The sequence below is a fragment of the Oryzias latipes genome, chromosome 9 (assembly GCF_053564925.1).
Source record: "Oryzias latipes strain Hd-rR chromosome 9, Olatipes_Hd-rR_3.1".
NCBI classification, from domain to species: domain Eukaryota; kingdom Metazoa; phylum Chordata; class Actinopteri; order Beloniformes; family Adrianichthyidae; genus Oryzias; species Oryzias latipes.
In genome coordinates this window covers 27,496,891-27,521,705 of record NC_136245.1, presented here as the reverse complement: position 1 = coordinate 27,521,705, position 24,815 = coordinate 27,496,891, and the positions used below count along the sequence as shown (strand labels likewise).

Sequence of the window (24,815 nt, the reverse complement as noted above, 5' to 3'; positions counted from 1 at the left end):
AACCCAACAAAATAATTGATAATTTTACTTAAAGAGATTTCTATGCCAGTTTTTTTACCTGAATTTGAGTATTATTTTAAAATTTAGCAGTTCTGTTACCCAAACACACCTTTTAGTTCTTTTTAAAATTTTGCTGATATAGTTTGTGCCCCAACGGGACTTCAAGAAAGTCTCAAATGTAACTAGTAGAAACCTGTAGGTATACTATTAGTACTTTCAGTAATGTATTTTTGGAAGTGCTGGCTGTGCCTGTTGAAGTTTCAGAGGAGATACAAACTGCCAATTTACAAAATAATCTCGTCAATGTCCAGACAAGTCCTCAGCCCCATTGAATCTTCTTTTCTTCTCCATTTTAAAATCATTCTCTTGGGCTTTCTTGTATATCACTCTCTTCTTACAACTCCTAACACCCAGGAGAGCAGCAGTTTCTTAACGATCTTTGCAGAAATACTCTGCACCTCATGGCTGGGAAGTGGGAGGGAGAGAGAGCTGCACAAAAGGTCAGTTTTGCATTTTTCCAGCAATCTGGTTCAGGTCTGCAGATGCCTCAGAGGTTGTTAGCTGCTACTGGACGACCTGTTTTCTGTGGACTCACCGTTGATGTAGAAAAAACATAAAGGTTTAGAAACAGACTCTTGAGACATCCTCATAACCCAGCACAGACATTAACTCTTTGAAGAGCCAAGATATAGTTGTAATATCTCACAACAGGATTAGCAAAGTGAGGATTTTTCACAACATTTTCTAATGTGTATCAAACCCTGAACCTTTTCATGTTGGAGGGATGAAGTTTCATCAGAAATAACAATAGTGTTTAATTTTTTAAAATGCATAAAATATATTTGAAATAAAATATCACCAAAAAGTGTTAAGCAGCCAAAGCAAGAAAAAGAAATGAATCAGTAATTGAAACACAAAACAAAAGGTCTTTTTTGTTTTGCTCAAAGCATAGATATGCTTAACTAACAAACCTGTTTCTCTCTTTTATACATAAATTGCATAAAATCTTTCCTTTTTTTAAAAAGGACTAGTGTGCCTTCTTGACCTGTGAGCTCATACCACCATTGACCCTTCTACTGTTGATACATTATTACACAGAATCATACAATTATACTCTTAAAAAGTCCTAATCCTGTAAAAAGTGTGTTGTTGGAGTTTTTAGGATCATCTAAAGCATTTTTCTGATGATGTATATAATAAAATTTGAGCTTAAATTAGGATTTTGGGCAAATTGTTGACAATCAGAAGCAAACGAAACAAGTAGCCCTGCTAATGTTAAGTTGGGGGTGTGAGGGCCTGTAAGCTAGTGGGATAGCACATAAACGGATAGCTCGCCGTTATGGGTGGCGGAACAGGGGACAGGGTTTGATTTTTACCTCATACTAGACAGACCACTGGGAAAGCTTTTAAAGTAGATCAAAAGATGATCAGAGAATTGGATTATCTTTGTACACCCGATTTAGCTTTTTTAAAATTATTTTCTTCCAGTTGAAGTTTCTTTTAACTTGCTCCTTTGGAAATACATGGTTGGTATCATAATATTAGATGTATTCCTACGACAGAAGTATGTTGATTTTAGTCTGTAAACATATGTAAATTGCTACCTGGTTATCTCTTACATTTACTTTCTTTTGGGGAAATGGTTTTAGAATATGGCTTCTTTAATACATATATGGAAGCGTAATGCTGTCCCTGCTCTTTGCTGGAATCATACCCATTTTCTTTCTGACAGCAGATATCTGCTCCAATCACTACCGCTAGCATCAACATTCAGTCTGAGCAAAGCTTATGTATGAGTTCTGGTAAGATTGCTAACACGTCGTGTCTGTCTGTTTTTCCCGCTCTGGGTCTTGGCATTCTCCTGCATAACATAACACCCTGGGTGCTGCTGTGTTTGTGGATGTATGTAAACTTCTACAGTATTAGGGTGTCAGTTGTCCTCAGCAGCACTTCTGTTGCTGTAATCATGAAGCCCTAACAGGCAGAGGCTGCAAGCCCAGAGGCTATGCGGGCAGAGAGGGCTACTATCTGCAGGGCAGCCTGGGGTCTTTCTGGCCTACGATGACACAGGCGGGAATGGACAGTGGTGTTTTTTTTTGTAGAGTGATAAAAAAAAATCATGTCTTTGTGCTCCAAAAATTCAGTTTTTTATCTGTTAAACATTGATTGTAAGGGGTATTACAAAACAAAACCTTAAAATATGTGTTTAAAAAAAGAAATGTGGAATTTTAAAAAGTTGGAAGCTACATTTCTCCCCAAAAAGAAAGACAGGTAACGGGTAGCAGTATAGACGAACTGAGTCAGAACTATGTTATTGATGTGAAATTATTTAACTTATTTCCTGTTTTGTACAAAAGGACAGTTTGTACGGAATTATGTGCTTAGGAACTTAAAGTCCCACTCTGATCATCTTTTGATCTAATTTAAAAGCTTTTGCTGTGCTCTTTTATTTATGATTATGCTGTTTTCAGCCGAAATAATAATTTAGAAAAATCCTGCGTCGTTTTCTAGGACATTCTAAATTTCAGTAGAGCGACTAGAAATTTGCCTCTGAGTTGTGGGTGGAACCATTGCCGTGGCGCAACTCGCCCCCAATTCCCCTCTCTGTCGCTGAGAGCTTCCTGTTTTCTGCTAGCTTACAGCCCCTAACATTACCGGTGCAACAGAAATGGGGGGCTATTTCTGAACTATCCAGCTGTACAGTTTTGAGCCAGATTTCAGCTCAGACCAGGAAAACTAAGACGTACTTGGATCTATTTGTCTACAAGCGGATGCATCAGAATTTAATGAAGGTGTGAATTTGTGGCCGTCCATTTTATTTTCCATGTAACAAATTAGTTTTTTTCAAACAGCATTTTTCTGTCTGGTCCCGATTCACAGTGATTTGAATAAAGAAATACTCAGTAATGTAATTTTACGCTAATGTCCTGTATCATCAGAAAAATGCAACACAAACATTTCAAAAACACAATTTTCATCGGAGTGGGTCCTAAGAGTTCAAGTGAGGGCTACCTTTTCTTTTCAGTCTCTAACATGTAAAGAAAATGTTGATGCTCATTTTATTTACCACTACAACACTTTTTTTTTAAAAATTTGGACTTCTGTCTTCTTGAGTCCATTTACAGAGGATGTTGTACAGAAATGCTTTTTAATTGCAGTGAAGTAAAAACAGTTTGATTTGGACAGGGACGGAAGTTTATTATTATTTTTATGATAACAAAATCTTACATATATGAAAAGTAAGTATCTTTAGATTTAGGAGATTCAAACTAAAGATTTTACGTCGACTGGCACGTTTTGAATTTACACAAACTGCTTTTATTTATGACTCACCATGATACAGACTCCTTCAGACACTAAAGGCATTCTCATGTTATGTGATTAGGTTTTTCAGTGAATTGTTAAAAAGATTCATTCTATTTCAAAGAATCTCAAAAAAACTGTTGTTTTTTACTTTTAAAAAGGACTAAAGCCAATTGTTGTGAGGACTGTGACTCTCTTAGCTGTTGCCAACTCCTGTTTCACGCTTTAGCATGATGTCAATAAGAAGAAGAGGTGAGATTCCCTCCATAGACTGCTGAACAGAACAATCCAATAGGGGCTAAAGCCGCAGTGCCAGACATCGATGGGTGGGCTGCTGCAGCACCCTGTCATTCCGGTCCAGCTCCTTGGTCAAATTAGCCCCCTTAAGTCCCATTTTTCATTATTAGCACAAGACATGTAACTGATCTATAAGTAGCAAAGAGTCAACTTTTTGGTCCTCTTTGATCAAGTTTGCTGGACAGTTGCCATGGGAACAATGAGGCAAGGGTTACATGTTCAAAGTTGTGCACAGCAACATTTTTTTTAGTTCTGTGTAAAGGTGACAGAACACCATTTAGGAGCCCCACAGCTCAAATGGAAATGACATATATACAATTTGCACTTTGTTTTAAGTCATCTTTTTAAAATTTGCTCACCTGTTGTCTACTGATTGGCATTTGGATTATCCTTTTAATGCACAAGTAATGATCAATAAATCTGAGATACATTGTTGTATACTATAATGTAGCCCCCCCCCCCCCCCCCCCCCCCAAAAAAGAATAAAAATACAGATTTAGTACTTTTTCCGTTTATTCCTAGCTTAAGTTTCATTAAATATTTAGCCATGGAGTGTTAGACTAAATACCAAAATATAGAAAACCATAAGCTTGAGGATTATAAAGATTTATGCTCCTACTTTGCATTTCAGATTCCTATAATCTACTTATGCTTTCAGTTTTCATAAAAAAGTAAAGAAAAAAATCATCACTGCAGGTCTGGTCTATAATATATATCTGTATGTGGCTGTAAACTGCACCTACGATTTCCACAGTTCTCCAACAATAAAATCCATCCCTAAAATTAGATTTCTTGATGTGAAATTTCTTATTAACACAGATGATCATACTTTCAAATATGTGGCCCCTGGTGAGTTTGGAAAAAAAAAGATCCTGCACATGAAAACATGATGGACAAATTTCCTATCTAAATCAAATATATCTGTATTTTCTTTTTTTTAGCTGCTGCTTTTCTTTGTTGGAGTCTAAAATATAAATCTTTTTTTCTAAATGTGCAGCAGCTTTTAAGGGTTGACAGGGACAAACATTCTTGTGAGTGTGGGTTTTTGTCATCCAAAAGTATTGAAGGTCATACAGTAAATTGATGCCTGACTACACGCATATTGCAAGGTTTTCAATGTAGAAGTTGAAGTAATGCATTTTCTCTGGGTCTCAAAAAAGAAAAATGGGGTTGGCTGTGTTGCAAAATGCTTATTTTGACAAGTACGAATCCAATTCATGCCGTCTCCACACTTTGCCAGCCTTTTTTGCCTTTGGAAATGTCTTCTCAAAAGTTGAATTGTTGCAGAATTTTAACTTATGGTGTCCGACCTTGCAGGACAACAATTTGATCCTTTATTAGGCATTTGAGAAATTAGTGCGTGAAGCGGGTGTGGCCTCAACCTTTTCAGGGGTGAAGATAAAATAATAAAAAATATATTTTTTTTAAAGTTAATAAACAATTAGAATGTAGTAGACTGATTGTAGTACCTCGTAGACCAGCAGTGAAAATGCATATTTGGTAAATATTTCTATTCAGTGTTACCGCGTTGGTCTATAGGTTTTACCTCCATATTCATAAAAAAGTTACCCATTATTTATAGGATCCTGTTTTTTTTTGGTTATCTTCATCTAAATCAACTGCACAAACAATATTTGTACATATAAGTAAATCATAATTACCAAAAAATATTACTTAACATACACAAAATATTATGCTAAATTATAAAAAATGGTATCAAACATGAAAATAAAGTTACAAGAAAAAGTAAAAGAAATAATTGTAGCAGGTACAGAGGCTGCAGGCATTATAACGCTACCAAAAATAATACAATTTGAAGTCAGGAATTCAACACTGGCTTTCCAGTACCAGACTGTTCCAACCTTTGCATCATTTTTTCCCCCTTTTTCGACCTCTCCCCAGTCATCGCTCAGATTTTCCACACTGATCTGAATCTTAGTGGGGATTCAAGTGTTTTACGAACCTCACACAGTGGGATTGCAGGAACCACTGTTTTCATTGGTTTACAATCGCCAATAAAGCACCACTGAATGGACTGAAGAACAGGATGCAGACACATACATAAAGACATGTAAGCTTAAAGGTTGTTTTATATTTTCCATCATGGTTTGTTTTGTAGATCGCCGTGCTGTTGGGAGTTTTGTTTATTGTGCGGTTTTCCACAGAGAGACCAAGCAAAAGAGTTATTAACAATGGATGTAATCCAGGTTGATGATCATGTGTTGACACATTGACGATCCCAACAGATTGGTACCAATTTTGGAGTCCCTGCCCACAACTTTAAGTTACCTCTGCACGATTTGCCTGATAACCATAAATATAAAAAAACGTACTTTGGTTCAAATGTATTCGGACACAAAATGGATTGTGTAGTGTACGAGTGTCCTCAGTGTTAAATCTGGAAAATGTACTAATGATGGAGTGGGACGTACTCCAAAATATTTTCAGTCAGCAAGTGGATTTGCTAATAAAGAGCCCCTTAATGCATCTTTATTACGCTGAAAACCAAACACTGCCCATCCAGTGTGCATTTGCACCCACTCTCGCACCTTTTTGAAGTACTTCCAGGTGTGAGAAAACATCTTGCTGAGGACTTCCTGGCTTTTATTATCTGCAAGAGCCAACAAGTGTGAACAAGAGCCAGACCTGATCTTGTAAGACATCTTCTGGTGCTTGTGTGAAAATGGCTTTTGTAAAGTAACCCTTTAAGGATCGCTTTGAAAAGTTCAGACAAGGGTTGCAGACCTTTGGTAATGTTGCCTAATAACATGACTTTACATTTAAAGGTGTAAAATGTGCCTTCTGTGCTTCCTTTACATTTTCGTTTCCTGATTACCATCTTACATTCAACAAAGAGCTATTGACATCTTCTTTGGGAAAAGAGCACTCTGAGATCGAAACCTCCAGAGAGCCTTTGGGGGGCCTTGACAATGTGATATAATGACATTGCATTTAAAGGAGTAAAGTGTGTCTTTTAGGTTCCTCCTCCACCATTGCTTCTGGTTTCAATCTGACATGCAACAAAGCACTATTGATCTTTAGGAAAACAGGATGAGAACAAGGCTTTTTTCTCGTCCCATAGAAACTGCTATTTGGCGGCTTTTCAGATGGTTTCAGTCACTCCTTACCCATCCTACATGCACCATCACAAATATACCAGACTAAAGGCCGGCATGGAAAACTTGTAAAGGAACCAAGGGCTTAAGTCACAAAACAAATGACAGGTAATTTTCTGCTAGAGGTTCGGGTGGCTGAGACGACCAATCATTTTGGTGATCGCCCATGCAGATTCCAGTCCTCTGTGGCATCATTGAAGCAGATGACATGAAGAAGAAAAGAAAAAACGAGACAGGATTGTTTGACGTGAGAGAAGCGATGGCTTCTGCAAATGAATAGATGGCAGATTAATTCATTTTGAAACAAACATAAATCACAAAGTGCTAATTTTCTCTGACCTGTGAAATCATCACCAGTAAGCAGGTTGTGTGTTTTTTTTCATTCAGTGAGGTGATTGAAAATGCCAGGCCAAGTGTTTTATGGATTGGAAGTGTCTGAGATGGACTCAGCTTGGGAAAACTGCTTTATTGATCCCTGGAGTCAAACATTTTGAACATGGTCATTTTCGAAAAACGAGCTTTGATTTTTGAAATGTATAGTGCATCCTTTCAAAAATGATAGTGTTGAACCAGTGCAGAGATGGATAGTATATGATGGATTGAAACGACTGTACATATATTCAGCTAGACTGGATCATTTACATTTTCAAAGTTCATGCTTGAAACAAATTGCAAGAAATAGTCATGCAAAAATATTTTCAATTAATGTGGTAAATAGTATTTAAATTAAACGATGAGTTAATGAAGCGTGAGAAATTACGGGATTACTGCTCGCACATTTACAGAGCCAGTTCCAAAGCAGTTTTGTTGGCCTCATCTAATGCCAAATACACAAAGATATTACATTTACAATGATAGGACAAGTAATAAATGCTCATCCCTGAGAAACGCAGAGTGCATATAACTTGCTATTTCTGGCAACATAAATTGATCATCAGCATTCTTGCAGACAAACAGAAATTAGCAGGATTTATTGTAAGGTACATCCATTGTTTCTCCTAATATTAGACAGAGGAAGCAACAGCACACAAACCCTGTACTCTACATCAAAGGATATACATAGTAATGTTTACTTCATGCAGTTATTTTCATTGTGTTGTACTATATGAGAGCATCCCTCTACACAAAACAATAAAATAAGAAGGTTGAAAAACATATTTTGGAGTGCAAAACATTTTTAAAATGAGTCAACTGATTTAATTGTAGAATCATTTTGTTTGTTTTTTTCATCTGTAATGCATTTCCTTTAGTTTTTTTCATAGAATAATGAGGACATTTGCTTGAATTAACCATTGTTTCTGTTTCTGCTGTCTGCTACAGCATAATAAGGAACGTGAAAAAGGCAAGAGGAAGGTGAAAAGGTTGTGGTGGTTTATTTACCATAATTTAGAAAGAAAAGGCGCAGATGCTCCCTAATCATTCAAACTAGATGCCTTCTGCCTTCCCAGTGCTGTTAAGGGTAGTCGACCATTTAGCTTGTTTTCATGTCCCCGCCGACAACGGATGAGCGGTGGTGCCCATCAGCAGGTCATGGTCACGCAACGCCCATGAGCATCCCTGCTGGCGGCTAAAGGTCTGCTGGGTGTGAAGACTTGACAGCACAAACACACACTCTGGCATGAGAAACTCCACTGCTTTTCTGTCTGTGGTGACCCGTTTTGGTTTCCGAGTCAGAACTCCTGCAGAGGAAGAGCCAAGGTCAAATAACCACCTGTCCAGTCCTTGGTGCAAAGAAAAGAATATTTTTTATATTTCAATACTTTTTTAAAAACATCTCTGATTAAAAAAAAAGGTTTTAGGTGTTTTTTTTTTTTTTTGCATGTTCTTGTGGCATTTTTTCATGGAGGACATGAATAAAGAAAATGCAGCGCAAAACTGCATTTTTTGAGTATTTCTTGATTTAAATCGTTGGGAATTCGATTGGGGGTGGAAAGGGGCTGTAAGCTAGCGGGAAAACGTGTAAGTAGAGAGCTCCCAATATGAGGGAAGGGGGGCGGGGTTGCTTTGCCCCAACAGTCCCACCCACAACTCGGAGGCAAAGTTCTAATGAACTGCTGCCACTTTGCAGAAACTATGTCCTAGGAAACATTGAATGAAAAAAAAAGTTGCATAAAAAATAGCATAACCATAATTAAAAGACCACTGGGAACACTTAAAATAGATCAACAGATGATCATAGCGGGTCTGTGAGAACATTTTTGATGTTATTTAATCTTTTTTGACACTAATGCAGGTTTTATGTTGGGTTAACATCTTTTCATACAGAAATATTTACCATCAAGATTCTCCCAACTGGCAAACAAAGACTTTTTAAACAAAGCTGCTCGGTGGGCATGAAGATGGATCGCTAATAGAATGTGTTGCAGTGTATTCAGTAATCATTATTAATCTGCGTGTCGGCAGATTTTCTTCTCAGCTTGGCCCTGTGTTCATAAAGCTTGGTTAATTAGACTGATTGATTAGATGTGGGCGATTCAGAGCTCTCACCGCAGCCCTTCATCCTCGTCAGTCCTCTAATAGGATCAGATTGCTCTCATATTCATGTACTCCCCCCTACCCCACCCTGCTTGTTTGGCCTGTCATTGCGCCTCTCCATCATTCTCATGTCTCTAACTGTCTGTCAGTCGCGTATTCAGTCAGGAAATACCGGCGTGAAAGAAGCAGTCAGGCTTGCTAGCACACTGAAGGCTGAGGGGACATTATGTTAGCATGAAAAGATAGCAAATCTTTCACTGCCTTTCATACTTTTTTCTCTTTGAACTCATTTTTGCCCCCTTTTTTCTTTCACCTTACCTTTTACTGCTCTCTATTCTGAGTTTCCGTCTCAACGCACCTCATAAATCTGACTATTTAAGCTTAAAAAACATAATTCTGGATCGCTGGAAAACAGAAACTTTAACCTCATGCAATCTGTCTGTTGACTTGTGTGATTGCCTTCATGCCTGAGCGTGAAAAGTCATTTACACTTGTTTATTTGCAGATTTAAATGAGAACCTGCCTCAGTCAGTGGCAGATCAATATACATGTGAGGCTCTAAGCTAAAAGCCCTGCATTTTGCAGAGTGGCTTGCTCATCAGCACAGTAAAGAGACTCTCCCCGCCTGCAGTAAAACTTTACGACTTTCCACGTTGCTTTTGTCTCCGGGCATCAGATATTACGGAGGATGATGAGTGTTCATTTAAAATTTAGCCAGATTACCAGCCCGACATATCAATTCAATCCATCTGAGCTCTTTAAAAAAGGAAACAGAGTTTGGTGTGCTTGTGTGCCCGTTTTATGACTGCGCTTTTATATTTGTTTGTGTGTTCTGGGGCGGGTGATGAACTCGCTGCAGTATTACTCCTGTGAGAGCGTTCATGGAGAAAATGATTAGCTTGGAAATAACAGAAGTTTGATGAAAATCATCCCACTTTAATATGCACCTTGCAGGCATGCAGTTGTTCTTGTTTATTTAGAAAAAGGGAAAGCTTTAAAACGGCACAGTGTACTTCAGTAACAGAACGTTTTCATAAAGAAATCATTACTTCTTTGATCGCAGTTCCAGCACAATTTCCTGTGTGCTGACTCAAATTGTTATTGTGATCATTTGCTGTTTATCTGTCTGTTTGGTGAGCATTTCAATGGGAGTTACAGTATTGTTAATAAGCTCAGTTTTAATGTATTCCTAAATCTTGCATTAATTTGAGAAGGTGCTGTCAAAAGAAACCTGCAAACGCAGCAGAGCCCGAGCTGCTTTGCAATCCCATGCTAATGTTTCAAATAAAAGGGACTTAAATTTACAATTTCCTGCTGCAATCCGCAGCCCTGGTTTCAACAATGAGAGTAACTGAAATTCACACGATCAAAATGAGAAGTGCAAATGTTCCGTCTCGGGGATACGTGTGGGTGTCTCCAAGCACATCTGTTACTTTGGTTAATGTGTTCAAGTGTTTTCCGAGCCTCGTGTAGAACAGGGCAGACTGAAGTAGAATGTAAACCGGGGGGCGGTGCCATCCATAAATTTACTCCTCCTCACATCAGCACTCTCATCATTTGGAAATGCCAAAGCCTTTCACATTGACACACTGTGACACTCATTTAACATATGAATATATTCAGGAAATTGTTGCTGCTCAGATGGTGAGGAGTGGCTCAGCCCGAACACATTATCTCAAATCTACTGGCATAAATGGAGTTTTTTGTTTTGTTTAACTTGTACAAAAATGTTAGAAGGTGATATAAGAGAGTTATTTATACAACTAAGCAATAATTGTCCTAATGGGGGGGTTAAATACATGAACTAATGCAAGAATTAAATCTGCTCTTGTACCTGTAAAGTACATACACACATATTTAGACCTTATGAATTAAAAGCACATTTGCTTTTAAAGAGTGGCTTTGAATGATGCTGACTTTAAGTAAAAAAAAACTGCATTAGTAGTTAAAATGCATGCGTGACTGCTGACCGCTGAGACCGGTTACTAAAGGAATGGAGGTTTATCTAAGCAAAAAAAGGAAATGTTTAAAATAGTGGTGCGATATTGATTCATTTTAAACGATCCGATTCACTGACCTAAAATCCATCCAGGACGTCTTTAGGTAAAAATTCACTGTGACTCAAAGATTAATACATGTGTGCTGAACAGTGCAGGTGAGGTTTTCCAGATTTCTTGTATTGCATGCAATAATAAACAAGTTGTCACAAGAACTCATTTTCAATTAACTTTAGATGGTTCACAAAAATGATCAGAACCAACAAGACAAGCAGGGAAGAAGCTGAAGGCTTTTATAGCAGAGGGGGGGGTAAAGCTGAAAATATGTCGAAGTGGGCAAACAACCTGACTGTACAGTCAGAAGTGGATCTCAATCTATTAGTAGCATTCACACAAACAGTGATCCAACCATCATCTAAAGACAGAAGAAAGATGCTTACTGTTAGCAATAATTAAATGTTCTCTCTGGAAAGCAAAACTCTGCATTTTTATATACAGTATATAGTTTAGATAAATAAATATAAGCTTTTCTGAGTACATTAAACGTTCACTATGGAAACGTATCTCTGCCAGGTAAAAGTTTTGATGCATATCTGCTCATTTCCTAAAGCAGCCATGAGATGGATTTGCTTGAATGCCCTCTTTTGCACCAGAGGTTGCTTTGGTTGCTGTCCCAGCCTTTTGGACAGACAGAATGTCCAAAAGCCCAGTCCAGCACAGACAGGCACTCTGCACTAACCTTCTTATTCTTGAAAACATACAAACACTTGCTTTCAACTGCAGCATTTTCACCATTCAGACCCATGTTTCTGCTCTCTCTGCTTCCCTTCATTCAAAGACCATTAAAACTTTCTGCCTTTTCTCCAAAGTGCTACCGTATTTTTTTAATGTTTTTATGTCAAAATCCATGAATGGCTGTGGGGGGAAAGGACAAGAAGAAAACTTTGGGATGGGTTTTCAGATGCCTAACTTACTAAAAAAAAACCTCATAGTCTTTGTTATACACACACATGCTTCTGAACGCATGAGCTCAATCTGATTCCTTATTGGCCTGTCCTCTGGTAGAGTTCAAACTTGTTTTTTTTTCTCTATATCTTTTCTTACCTAATGAGATTTACTGCTGATATTTAACCTTGTCTGTCTCTTTTTCTGTTTCCACACCTGGAGCTTGCACACACCGTTAAACCCACACGCTCTTCCAACATCAACACTGGCATTAAAGACAGTCTGAAGGTGGTGGGGTATGTTGTGATGCCTTTGCCTGTCTCACACACTTCTGTTTTTTGGGGAAAACTTTTTGATTTGGTGGGTAGTCAGCTTGAAAATATTTTCCTTGATGATTTTTTGGCAGGAGCTGTTTGGGGAACCCTGCCTCCCTTTACCTGCCAGCTGCTCAACTCCGGCTGGTTCTTTTGTTTCTTTCTTTTTTTTTTCTTCCCTTCCTGAACCTGAAAAATGCAACCCTGCCTGACTCTCGTATCTCCACCTGGCCTCACAGATCAGGTTCCATATTCATCAGTGTCTCCGAGTGGGAGCACTGACTCTGTGTCGATTAATCTTTTCTGACTGCAGTGATTGCCGATGGAAAGTGTGGTGGGTCCAAACCTGAGGTACACTCACTTACTGATTGCTCTAAAAACCCGTGCTCCGTTGAAAGCTGTTGCAGGTAACTGCAACCTGTACACAGGACTGACTAATACAGAAAGTTATTTTTATGGAAGGTTTAGAAGACAGATTTTACAAAAACAGAAGGGGTTTCAGAACTTCTCCTTAAAGACCCACTCTGATGAAAATGATGTTTTTGGTCTTTTTAACATCTTGTGTCATTTTTCTAATGATAGAGGACATATATATATATAAAGCTCAAATTTGCATTTCTGTTTTTTTCTTTATTCAAATCATTATGAATCAGAAGCAGATAAAAAAATGCAGTTAGAAAAAAGATTGTATTAGTTACCCAAATATACGGGGGGGGGGCACAAGCTTCCTGCTCCGCTCCATTTGGATGCATCCACTTGTAGACGACCATGTGTGTCCATGTAAGTCTTTGTTTTCCTCATCCTAGCTGGCATCTGGCTCAAATCTCTACGGTTGCATTGCTCCAATATTGCTCACCATTTTTGTCAGGTTGGGGTTTTGAGGGTCTGGAAGTTAGCGGGAGAGCATGTAAACAGAGAGCTCTCATTTCGGTGAGGGGAAGGGGGAGCGGGCTTGGTCTGCGCCAACAGTCCCGCCCACAACTCGGAGGGGAATTTCTAATGAACTCCTGCCACTCTGCAGAAACTATGTCCTAGAAAACGACAAATGTATTTCTTATTTCGCCTTAAAACTGCATAATTATAACTAAAAAGTCCACTGGGAACGCTTTACCAAGAGGGTAGGGTATTTAAGTTATACACAATGAAGAAGTAAACTTAAATTGCCGTACAGACACGGGTTCAAATAAATTCAAATAAATCAGTTAATTGTATGGGTTGAAATTTCTTTTTGGTTTATAAAATAGTTTAGAACTTCTCTTTGTCCCACCTTATTGTTTACTGCTGAATTTGATGAGTTTCATTAACCCACCATGTCTTCTTAGTATGGAAGGTAAACAGGCTAAGGTATAACCATTTAGATGGTCTGTTTTCAGAATCTTAAATATGGATGTAAAAACTTCCTGAGTTGTTCAAATTCAAATACATTTTATTTCTATAGCACCTTTCACTAAGAAAAGAAAAGCTCAAGAGACTAATAACTAACACTAATGCCCACACATGCAGTCAAATAATAAAATAAGCCCCTCATAAGAAAATGCACAAATAAACACAAATAAAAGAGAAATTATTATAAAAATCCGTCCTGTTTTCTTCTCCTTGTACTTCATGTGTTTAACAAAGTTTTGTTAAATTGCTGAATCAAAGCACATTTTGTTTTTACTTTTCTGATTGAACATCCTTCCCTGTGATATTTTTTCATGAACCATGTTCTGTCTGCTAACATGTTGGCTCCTCACAGATAAGGCGTGAGACAAAGCTTTGGGCTTCAAGGCGTTTTACTCTGAAAAGCTACACTGTGAGCTGGTGGAGGATAAATGGACACCTCGCTTGTTTTTTGCGAGTTCTCTCTGCTCTCACTGCCTCCCTGGGTTTTTCATCTTCCTCCACTGAGACTTGGTAACCTTTTAGCTAGTCCAGGAAGAATGGCATGTGGGGTTCTGACTATTGTTTATTGTGTGAAACTAGTTAGCAGAGTTGCCTTTGAGCTAAAATCATGCAGGCATTTATTAGAAAGGAAAGCTTGAAAACACACTTGGTAGTTCAAAGACAATATTTCATTGTTTGTAGCATCTCCTGATGTTCATCTAAGTCTGACTCGCTGATGCTGTAGTTTTAAGGTCATGACTTAAGCGCCTAGCATTTATGCACTTATTAGTATGGCTTGGTTTAAAAATAAGTAAAATTATTATTATCAGCAAAATCTTTCAATCAGTTTATAATGCAATATTTACATTAATGAGAGTTCCTCCTTTGTTTAGTTCAGTCATATTAGAAAAAAAAAATCGTATCAAGACCTTTTATAGTGAAGATGTTGATAGAAAGTTCTTGATATGATTCGAATGTTTGTTTTGAATCAGGCTACACACAAGTCCCATCAATGTGTCATATGTTGTTGCTCTGGGTGTAAGGAAGAAAGGTGAAGCCTGTATTGAAATGTTCTGCTTAGGGATCGATCTCTGATCCATTATGAGCTGTTACTAAACGACAGGCTGAATGATGGGAATGGTTCATCCATCATAATGATGGTGGGTGAGCGGTCTCCCTCACTCGGGCTGCTTTCACGGGGGATGCTCTGGGGTCTTGGGGAGGGGGGGTGTCTCCTGCCCCCTCTATCCTGGTCTGGCTGGTTTGGGCTGGGGAGGATCTGGTCCCCCTATTAAACACATGGTTCACCTTAGCAGCGTGCTTGCATCTCCACCCCCACGTGCACACTGTCACACTGCTCCCGTCTCCTAACCCACAGTGTGTTGATGGACAGATATCTTCTGCTTGTCTTAGTGCCAGATTTTCCCTACTGAATGTAACTTTTGTCTTTTTAGCAGATATGGCATAACCGTTGAGAAGCTTCAAATCATAACCTCCTCAAATTAGCATCTTGGCACTCGTATCCCCTTACTTTCTTCCGCTTTCCTTTTTTTCCTTTACACCCCCCTTTTTTTCTGCTCTCATCTATTTGCTCAGTTGTTGGACAGAACAAGTGAAAATAAAAAGGAAATGCGGGTTAATCACTTTTTCCTAAGTTTGCCTTTTTGTGTGTGTCTTGTTTTCTCAGATAAAACTGAATTCTGTCAAACTTTATAATTTGAAGTGCAGTGGTAGGTTTTTAGGAGTGTGTGCATTGATTTTCTGTTCATTTATGGATAGATTCCACTTTTATTCGTTTTTTTAAACGTGATCCACAAAGATGTTTTGGTTCACTCAGAAGTTCCTCTTAAAGTTAGGTGATTTAAAAAAGAAAGTCATTCATGTTTTTTGGGTCTAAAATATTTTTCTTACAATTTTAAATGTATGGACTCTGACACAGTTGTTGTTTTCTTTTTCAAAGGAGATATTTTGCTTGTTATTTAGTTATTTTTTATTGTTGCTTTGGATAAAAACATTTGCTAAATGACATCCATTTGTAATTGATTATCTTTGTTGAGCCAATTTTTCTAAAAAGATCATTTTTAAAAGTGAAATGTTTGTTTGGCTCGTTAAAAAATTAAGTTTTTTATAATGGAATGTGTTTCCTATATCTATGAAATCAAGACCTTCTATAGGTAAATCTTTTTTGGGGTGAAAAAAAACTAAAGTATTTAACTGCATTGACCTTTAAAGTAATGAAAGTGTTGAGAAATCTTGAAATATCCACCAAAAATAGGCTTTACAGATAACATTTTAAGTGCACAACAATATTAGTGGCATCCTATACGGTTTGAGGTTACAAACCCTAACTACTAATGACTACTACTGGTAAAGTAGTAAATGAAAACTGAAGTTTTTTTATTTTGATTTGAAAGGAAGAGGTGTCATGTTCTTTCCTTTAGCAAATCAAGCTGCTCACCGTCGTTTGTTATTTCTGTTTTCCAGGTAACTGATCAGTCTGTGCAGGCGGTAGCGGAGCATTGCCCTGAGCTGCAGTTTGTGGGCTTTATGGGATGCCCTGTGACCTCTCAAGGTGTCATTCATCTTACCGCGGTAAGACCTGAACCTCTCTGCTTATATGCTTGTTTGTTCTAATTTAAAGATGGTAAAAATCCTCCTCCATTTCACCCTTTAACACCACAGTTTTAGCTCCAATATTGACTTACTTGGAATTACTGTAACTCTTCAACCGTTTAAAAAGTTCACATAATTCCAACGCTGCAGCTGAAAAAAGAAGGTTTGCACTGAAATGCAACACTTTACTGTAGTGAAGTGCTTACACAATGAATGTGAATGTGAGGTTTGCAAGCTGGAGCTTCAGAGGCACATGTGGTTCTTTTACCCCTCCAGTGTGGATCCTAGTTAAAGAAAAAGAAACATGTTTTAATTTTAAAACAACTGTAAAGTGAAGTAAGTAGTAAAGTTAAAAAAAAAGTTAATCAACTCATACTTTATTCAATTTATTCACAAACAGTTAAAGGACACCACGTAGCACAAGTTGAACAAAAACATTTTGACAAATGTTTTGTGTGCTGTGTACCATAGAAAATTAATTTGATTTGTAAAATTAATTTGATTTGTAAACACAATCAGAATTAAGGCACACCAGATAATAAGGCTGATTTTCTACTTTTGAATAAATACAGGATTTAAGGTGCACCTTATGGTTTGAAAAATATGGTGAGGGTCAACTAATAGGTCTGATTTAATTTAGTTTTTTTTTTACTTCTGTCATAGATGCACCACAAATGTTAAAATAAACTTTATTTTTTATTTTTTTTGTAAATACTGCTAACATCACACCACCCTCTACTACATTTACTACATTGAGATGATCTTTCAGAGGCTGTCTTTCATTTTGAAAGAAATTCGCGTGAACCTCTGATTTAAAAGTTATAAACCAGTCATATTTTGGAAAAGGCTACCTTCTCCTCATGTTTATGTTTTATTTATGTAAAAAAACGGTTCATGTATATAATCTTAATAGTAACAATGAGATAAGTACAAAACATTTGCAAAATCCAAACTGCTTCCCTACCCCTACACTTATCCCTCCAAATGGAGAGAAAATAGTGGAAAAATAGTGTCTTCAAATTTGAAAGTCTCTACCGCATCAGTGGTTGCTGGTCTACGTTGGCGAGTAGCTGCTAGCGCTTGGAAAATACATAACATCGGTTTTATAGCCTTACAAAGTCATGCAAGACAAAAACTCAATACTTGGATTTACATATAAACTCCATTGCTTCAAAGCACAAAAGACAGAAATGAAGAAATGCGTTTCTCTTCCGCGCCATAAGCGCGACGCGGATCACCTGCGGTTCCTCCTTAAAAAACCCTTTCAGACTCTGCTATAGCTTCAAATATCCAGAAGGGTTGGGAAGCCATTCGGATTTGGCCAGTGTCTTATTTTTCTAAGGTGTGAAGTAAGACTCTGTGGCTCTCAGTGGATTGTAGTCATTGCGACATCGACTTTTTTACTGTCGAGGGTTGCAGACCTCCGATGTAAACCAACTGATTCTGATGCTTCGCCTATCAGTGAAAAAGCTACTTTTCTGTGCTTCAAAATCCGCTGGAATCAGAGGACTCTACATCTGATCCGTTGCAGTTTTCTTATTTGTTTCTAGTTATTAGTGGTCATGTAAATAGGCTCATTATCTGATTAAATAATTGTGTAAATGGTCAAAGAGTAGTAGTTGGAAAAGTGTTTGGAATTTCCTGTCACCTGTGACAGCTCCAAAAAAAGGCAAAAACTTCCACATTTTAAAATCTTCTTTGTAATTTAGTTGTTGTCTTTAGAAGTTTGAATTTTTCTTTTTCACAATCCAGTTTCTTTAACTAAACTCTTCTTGTAGCTGCAGGCCACACGTCCTCCTCCGGAGGCTTGTTTAACTTCAGGCGAGGGAATTCTTGACCGTACTGTGTGTTTTATCTCCGACTTCTTTTTCCGGTTACTTTGTGTTAACTTTTAAATCTCATGAAAACCTAATGAGATGAATCCTAATAATGTGCTGCTGTTCTGACTACACCCTGCTGTTTGGATATTACCATGTTAATGAGCAATGCTCGGTGCTTAAAGCCGCTCCATGCAACACAGCGTAAACACGGACACACATACAGTACGCTCACATCATGGCTGAAATACGTTTCCAGAAAAACAGAACATTTCCCCTTGCTTTTTTTTCCTCAGACCTTTTCTTTTCCCATCATGGAACCTGGGTAGAGTGTGTGTGTGTGCGTGCTGTTAGCTGTGAGTCCCCCACCCCCCACCCCCTCCGTCCTCCTTGTGCACAACCGTTTGATTTGTGCTGATATACACTTGAGTGTGCACACACCTCTGTGGACCTATGCTCTCCTTCCTCCCCAAATGCAATTACAGTTGTGTTAATATGACGGAGGCACCCGATGCTGCGCTGCATTATTAGATTAAACAGCAGATTCATTTGTGCTCATAGTTTTGGCCTCCTATCATCTCTGAAGCCTCCTCTGACCTTGGCAATAGTGTTGTAGACAGACAGTAATGAAGCCAGCCAGTCAAAACAGCATTAGCATACGTGGAGATGACGTGCGCCCCCAAACACGGTCCAGCAGTCATCTATTCCTATTTATTGCAATATTATACAAAGTGAAAATTTAGGAGCTCAGAAGAACAAGCTCACAATAAAATATACAAAGATTTTGATTGATCTCAAACTATTATGTTCTTATTTTTATTTATTGAGGTTATATAAAGTCTTATGTTTTTTTTTTGGTATAGCTTAGTATTAGTCCACCTAAAAGTGCCGTGCTAAAGTATTCACATCCTTTTCTTGTCCTCATAAATCACCCGTGGTCAATAACATTGTCTTTTTTTCCCCCACACAAAAATGTACTTGTAAAAAACTTCCAAGTGAAAACAGATTCCTACAAAATAATAAGAATGAAGCAAAAATACTCATAAACATCCAATAGGGTGAAGAGCAGGGATGTGCACAGAGCTTTAGAGGGGCAGGGGCTCAAAGTGAGACAAAGGCAGCAAAACAATATGGAAATTGAGTTAAAGAAAAACTGGAGGCAAATATTTTTATAAGCAGAATGTGCTGCAGTCATGATCAGCAAGAATCAATTTAATACCAATGATAATATTTAAAACACAGACTTCCTACAGCTTTTATCTCCAGAATTCTGAAAATATTAATAATAATGTTATTATCATAGTGTTACTGTGAGGATTCTGCAGTTGAGTTTAGTTTTTCAGTGGTGTTATCGGTCATGTTCTGTCCTCTATCAGTCACTCCGGGTTCATGTTAACTATGTTCATGTCTGTTACTTGTCTTCAGTGTCTGGTTTTCAGTTCTACATCGTCAGGTCATCTGCTTTATCCAGTTTTTTCCCTTTTTTAAGTGGATTTAATAAACGTTGAATATTCTGCCTCTAAGCTCAGTTTTCTGCATTTTGGCTCCTACACCTCCCCTTACTGACAGCTGCACCCAATGTTCTAAACTGGGGTTTACAGCTAAATTCTCATTTGCCTCTTATCCTCCAAATATAGGCATTTGTTGTGTTTGGAAAGATTTTGATGCAAAAGATTGTGAAACTAACTGATACAGAATTTATAGAAGGCAAATCTAAGTACCCAACGTCCTGTCGCTGCACTGTTATGTGTTGAATTAACAGGTGACATACGGTCTGCAATATGTGCAATCCATGAAGTGGGATTATTGATGTTTGAAGGCTATAAAATCTCCCACTTCACACTTTTTACACTTTTCTACGACAGACATGGAGATTTTCACACTTTTATCTCTTACTTAAACATTGTCAAAGTACAAACCTTCATAGAAAAAGAAGTCCAGTGTTTTAGAATGAAAACAAAGATCTGCAAGCAATAGAAGATGTTCATGTAGATTTGGCAAACTGAATGCATTCGCATACCAGAGACACAGCCTAGATGAGATTGGTTGACAGTAGTCTACAGCCAATCAGGACAGTTTAAAAAAAAAAAAAGAGCGTAAAAGAGACTGTGAAAGGTGAACCACAATATAGCAAGGGATTACTGTATCCCATCAATGAAAATAATAGTTCATCATTCCAATCAGTAATGGAAAATTCACAAAAAGATTACCCTGACCAGCTATTGCCCTAAATAAATCTGTCTTCAAGTTGCTGTTGTGAGAGTAAGAACCCATTCTAACGAATTGAATTACAACAATGGATCTTATTAATGGCTTAAAAAGACCAAAAAGAGTTGAACAATCTTGGCCTGAATTTCCTTCATTTCATTCATTACCATGTGTGATCCATATGCTTCCCTCCGCCTCCACCTCTCTCCATCTTTCTATAATCTCTGACAGTAATTATCTCATTTAGCAGTGGATTCCTGCTCTCATTGATTCCTATTCGGTCCCATCCAGCATCGATTAAAAATCATATTCTTGCTTTTAGAGTCGTTGCATTTCTGATGACTCTATGGACCCGCGTTGAATCCGAGACTGAACTGTGCAGCTCTTTTCCGATTATCACACATGCCCTTCCATCCCAGTCTTCCTCTGATCGCACTTTCCCTAAGATTCCACTTTACCTCTCAGTTTCTATGTGCCAGAAAAAAAACTGTCCCATTACTTTTATTAACTCCTCTTGTAATACATTCTCATTTCTTTTTTTTCTCTCTCTCTCTGCATTGGCTTCTCACCAATTAGGAAATATGAAAATGAATTGAAATTTTATTTTCCAGGGAGCCGGTTTAGCTCGTGCTGGTTTACGGCACCTTCCGTCCGTGAAACCAGGGTTCGACTCCGGGCTGCTCCCTGTTCCCTTCTGTGCCGGTCCCAAGCCCGGTTGCTTTGTGAGGGTTGCGTCAGGAAGGGCATCCGGCGTAAAACATTGCCAAGTTAACCATGCGACTCGTTCACTGTGGCGACCCCTGATGGGAAAAGCCGAAAGTGCAACAACAATTGAAATTTTATTTTCCAAATCAGAAGAGCTTCTGGTATTAGGGTCCCTCTGGTGCTGACAAGTTCAGTGCCGATTATTTGGAAAGTGACTGTAAAGCATTTATGACCGTCTGGTGGTTTCGCATTGCTAGACTAGACTAGAGCTTTGTTGTCGTTCTGTGATTCACAACAAAATTCAATATTAGCAGCCCAATACCAGCTAACAAATCAGCAGCATGTTAATAAATTAAAGAAAGGGACGACTTCTGTTGGCTCAGAGTCAAACTAATTGAAACCAGGCTCTGTAACACTTTCTTCATTGGCTGTAAATTATACAGAACATGCGGCTTGAGACGAATCTGATGATTTTAAAAGCAAATGTGTGTTTGATGTGGTCTTGTGTGTTACTGCGCCAGGGATTTACAGAATGTCTTTTATTTATGGTCGGCGTTTAGATTGAAGTTGTATGCTGACCCAAAGTTCTTGCCATAAATAATAGTTTTGTCGATGAAGCTTGTCACATCGCAAGGCGGTGTAATGGATACAGAACATTTTGAGCGGAGGCTTTGTTGGTGTTCCAGAGTCTTCTGTAATTTTCTGCTCCTCCCAGACGCCTGAGCTCTTTGTGTTACCATTACTGGCCTTCCAAAAGCAAAGTCATCACACGTCTCTTCCAAAGATGCTGCAACCTGTGCCCTTTCCTTTTCATTTCAGCTCTATTTATCTCTCTTTTCTCATTTAGTTATGTGTTTTGTCTTTCAGTCTCTTTCACGCACACATATGTTCACTCGGCCCGCGTCCTTGGATCTCGCTGCCAAACTGCTCTCTTCTTCTGTTAGTGATTAAGTCCAAGGTCGGCTCTATCAGAGAGCCAGTGTTTGAGGGCAGCTCCCAGTGCCAAAGAGCCTTCATTCCTCCAGCATTAGATGTCCCACTGATGGCTTTCCTTTGTATGTCATGCTTACCCACAATGCCCCTCCTCATACATCAGCCTATCGCTGCCCCTTAGACACTTAGGGCCTCCGAGGCCGTTTTTGTGTGGATGAAAGTTCCCACCCTCGGGAGAAATCCAAAGACATAACAAATGGAGAGACTGTTGAAGAATGTGTCAAAGATGAAAAGAAGTATATTTGGACACTGTAACAGCTAGGTCTTACGTCTCTGATGTGCAGAACGTTTCTGGTCCTAATTTGAGGCCATGTAAATGAATTCGGCCGTGCCGCTCTAGTGGTTTTGTTGTTGTTCTTGAAGAGAAAGTTGGGACTTTTGATAAATGCTTTTTGGATTCGACAGTATTGGACCGTGGGCAATACCTCATTCCTTCTTTGTGTGTTTATGAGCAAATAAAACCGTCTGGTTTACAACATGGAAGCTATATAATTTCATAACTGAAGTCATATGTTTTTTGCCTTGCTGGTTGCTTAGTGGAGCTGTAGGAACGATACTTTGTTTTTACAGCACGTTTAGTTAGTTTACTTAGTTTGGATTCAGCTCAAAAGCAATGAATACCTTTGAAATTGAAAGCCATATTTGTAATGTTTTCCCCCCGTCTATTAGCAGGCAAGCCAGTAAAGTGGTAAAACCAAAAAAAGGTTGAAGGTACAGGTCTTCACTCATCGCACTTCTTAGTCCTTCTCTGTGAAAGGTGAATGCTGTCTGGCTTTGCTGTAGGCTGCCGTGTCGTTATCTCCTCCCCTGATGGGAGCACAGAAAATACATAATCACTGTGTCCTGTGAAAAACTGATAACCCCCAACACAAACTAAGAAGTGTGTGTGTTTGTGTTCATGTGCGCCACGTACAGACAGACATATGTGGGACTGAAATGTGTGCTCTGTCTCAAAGGAGGTAGCCGAGAGGATACAGGAGAGAGGAGACGTCAGAGGGATTTGAGGGAAGAAAGGTAATGGGGCAGTGGGGGTTGCAGAATGAATCGAAATTTTAATAATAATTTTCGTGACTGCTGTATGGAAGAGATTGGGGGATTTATGAATATAATGAGCAGAGGAGAGCCTAAGGAGGATGTGTGTCTCATCCAAGAGTAATTGAAGAATAATTTATTTGGCTGTTAGACTTTTCACCAGCAGACAGATGGAGATACACAGGTTTTTGACCTCTGGAGGGAGGGGATATCATGTCTCATTACTGCCACAAGTCGTGTCACTGAGCTGTGGCTGTCATTCAGTGTTGCCACAGCGTTTTGCGTGTTTGCCTGAATGGACATCTGTGTGCTGAAAAGAACCTCCCTCCTTCTCCTTGAAGGAGTTTGTTATCAAGAGCACAGAATTAGAGACAGAAAGAGTCGCGCAGAGGAGGGAAAATAAGCAATGGACTTTTGACGGGCAACAGAAAAGATAAAGATGGGAATTAAGCAAAAATCCTCCTACAGGCATGAATCAGCTCGCTAGTCCACGACAGACACCAGAAAGAACTGTACAACATCAGATTCATTGTTCATCACTTTCCTGTCTTTTGTTTCCAATGTGAACATCATTCTGTGTTCAGACAGTTTAGTATCTATGCTTACTGTTAGAGGTAACGAATGCTGCAGGTTTTGGCTTAGCAGGGCTCTTTCTGTCTTCTTGGGGGGCGATCTTGAACGTGTGGCTGCACCCTTGAACCATCGATCCCATCCGTGCCCCTTCTTGCCTCACACAGTTCTTCAACTAATTCAGACAATCAAACTAAGCTCTATTTTGAACTGACTTTTGTGTTACGCTAAAAAAAAAAGGTCACCTTTTATATCCATCGTTTTGTCCATGTTTGAAATCTGCATGCTCTGAATATCACCTCTAAAACTGAATCACTGTAAATTCCCTAGTTAAAGATTTTATTGAAATTGTGGTTCAAGACGGTTTGTTTAATTTCTGATTCATTTTTCAAATTGTGATCAGTTTTGCTTGGCCATTAAACAATCTTTTTACACATGTAGTGATTTGATATGAATAAAATTGCAACTTTCATCAACGAAATTATGAATTATTCAAAAAAAATAACTGAAAAGATGTTTATTTAAAATAAAATAAAATAAATAGTTTATAGAAAGCTTGATCAAGGAATTTTGTTAATGAAAATGTATTCTAATTATTTAACCTCTTGATTGCTGAATTTATTTTCGCTCTGATTTTTCTTTTCTTTTACTTATGTGTTTTTTACTCAGTCTTATTGCATGTATATGGTAGCTTGTGGGCTTCCATACTCCTTTTATAACAGAAGAACTGTATTTTGCCTGTCCAAACTTACATGTTAAATGTTGACAGGAACATAAATCTAGTGCGGCAATAAAAAAAGCCACTAATTTATTCCCAATTCGGACATATTTTCTGTTTATGATTAAAAACAAGGCTCGCTCTGTTCGGGCTTTGTGAATGTCACGTGGCTGCTTGTGAAAGGGTGGCTATTGATGGTAATGGACAGCTACAGCCATGAACTCCTGGGGTTTTGGCCAGTACCTAGAGTTATGACATCATATCCCCTCCACGGGGTCCAACGTGTCTCAACTTCCTGCTTAGCGTCGTTAGGCTTGATGTTGTGAGGGGATTTGTAGCGAGGCAGC

General features: G+C 38.5%; 1 protein-coding gene across 4 annotated transcripts in view; it reads left to right on the top strand.

Annotated features, from left to right (window-relative positions):
• Positions 1 to 24,815, top strand: part of fbxl17 (F-box and leucine-rich repeat protein 17) — a 225,135-nt gene that overhangs the window by 51,062 nt on the left and 149,258 nt on the right. For all 4 annotated transcript variants that reach the window (XM_078953147.1, XM_004072302.5, XM_078953148.1 and 1 more), the window contains exon 7: positions 16,297 to 16,404. In XM_078953147.1, the coding sequence (XP_078809273.1) occupies positions 16,297 to 16,404 (108 nt within the window). The remainder of the gene's footprint in view (positions 1 to 16,296; positions 16,405 to 24,815) is intronic.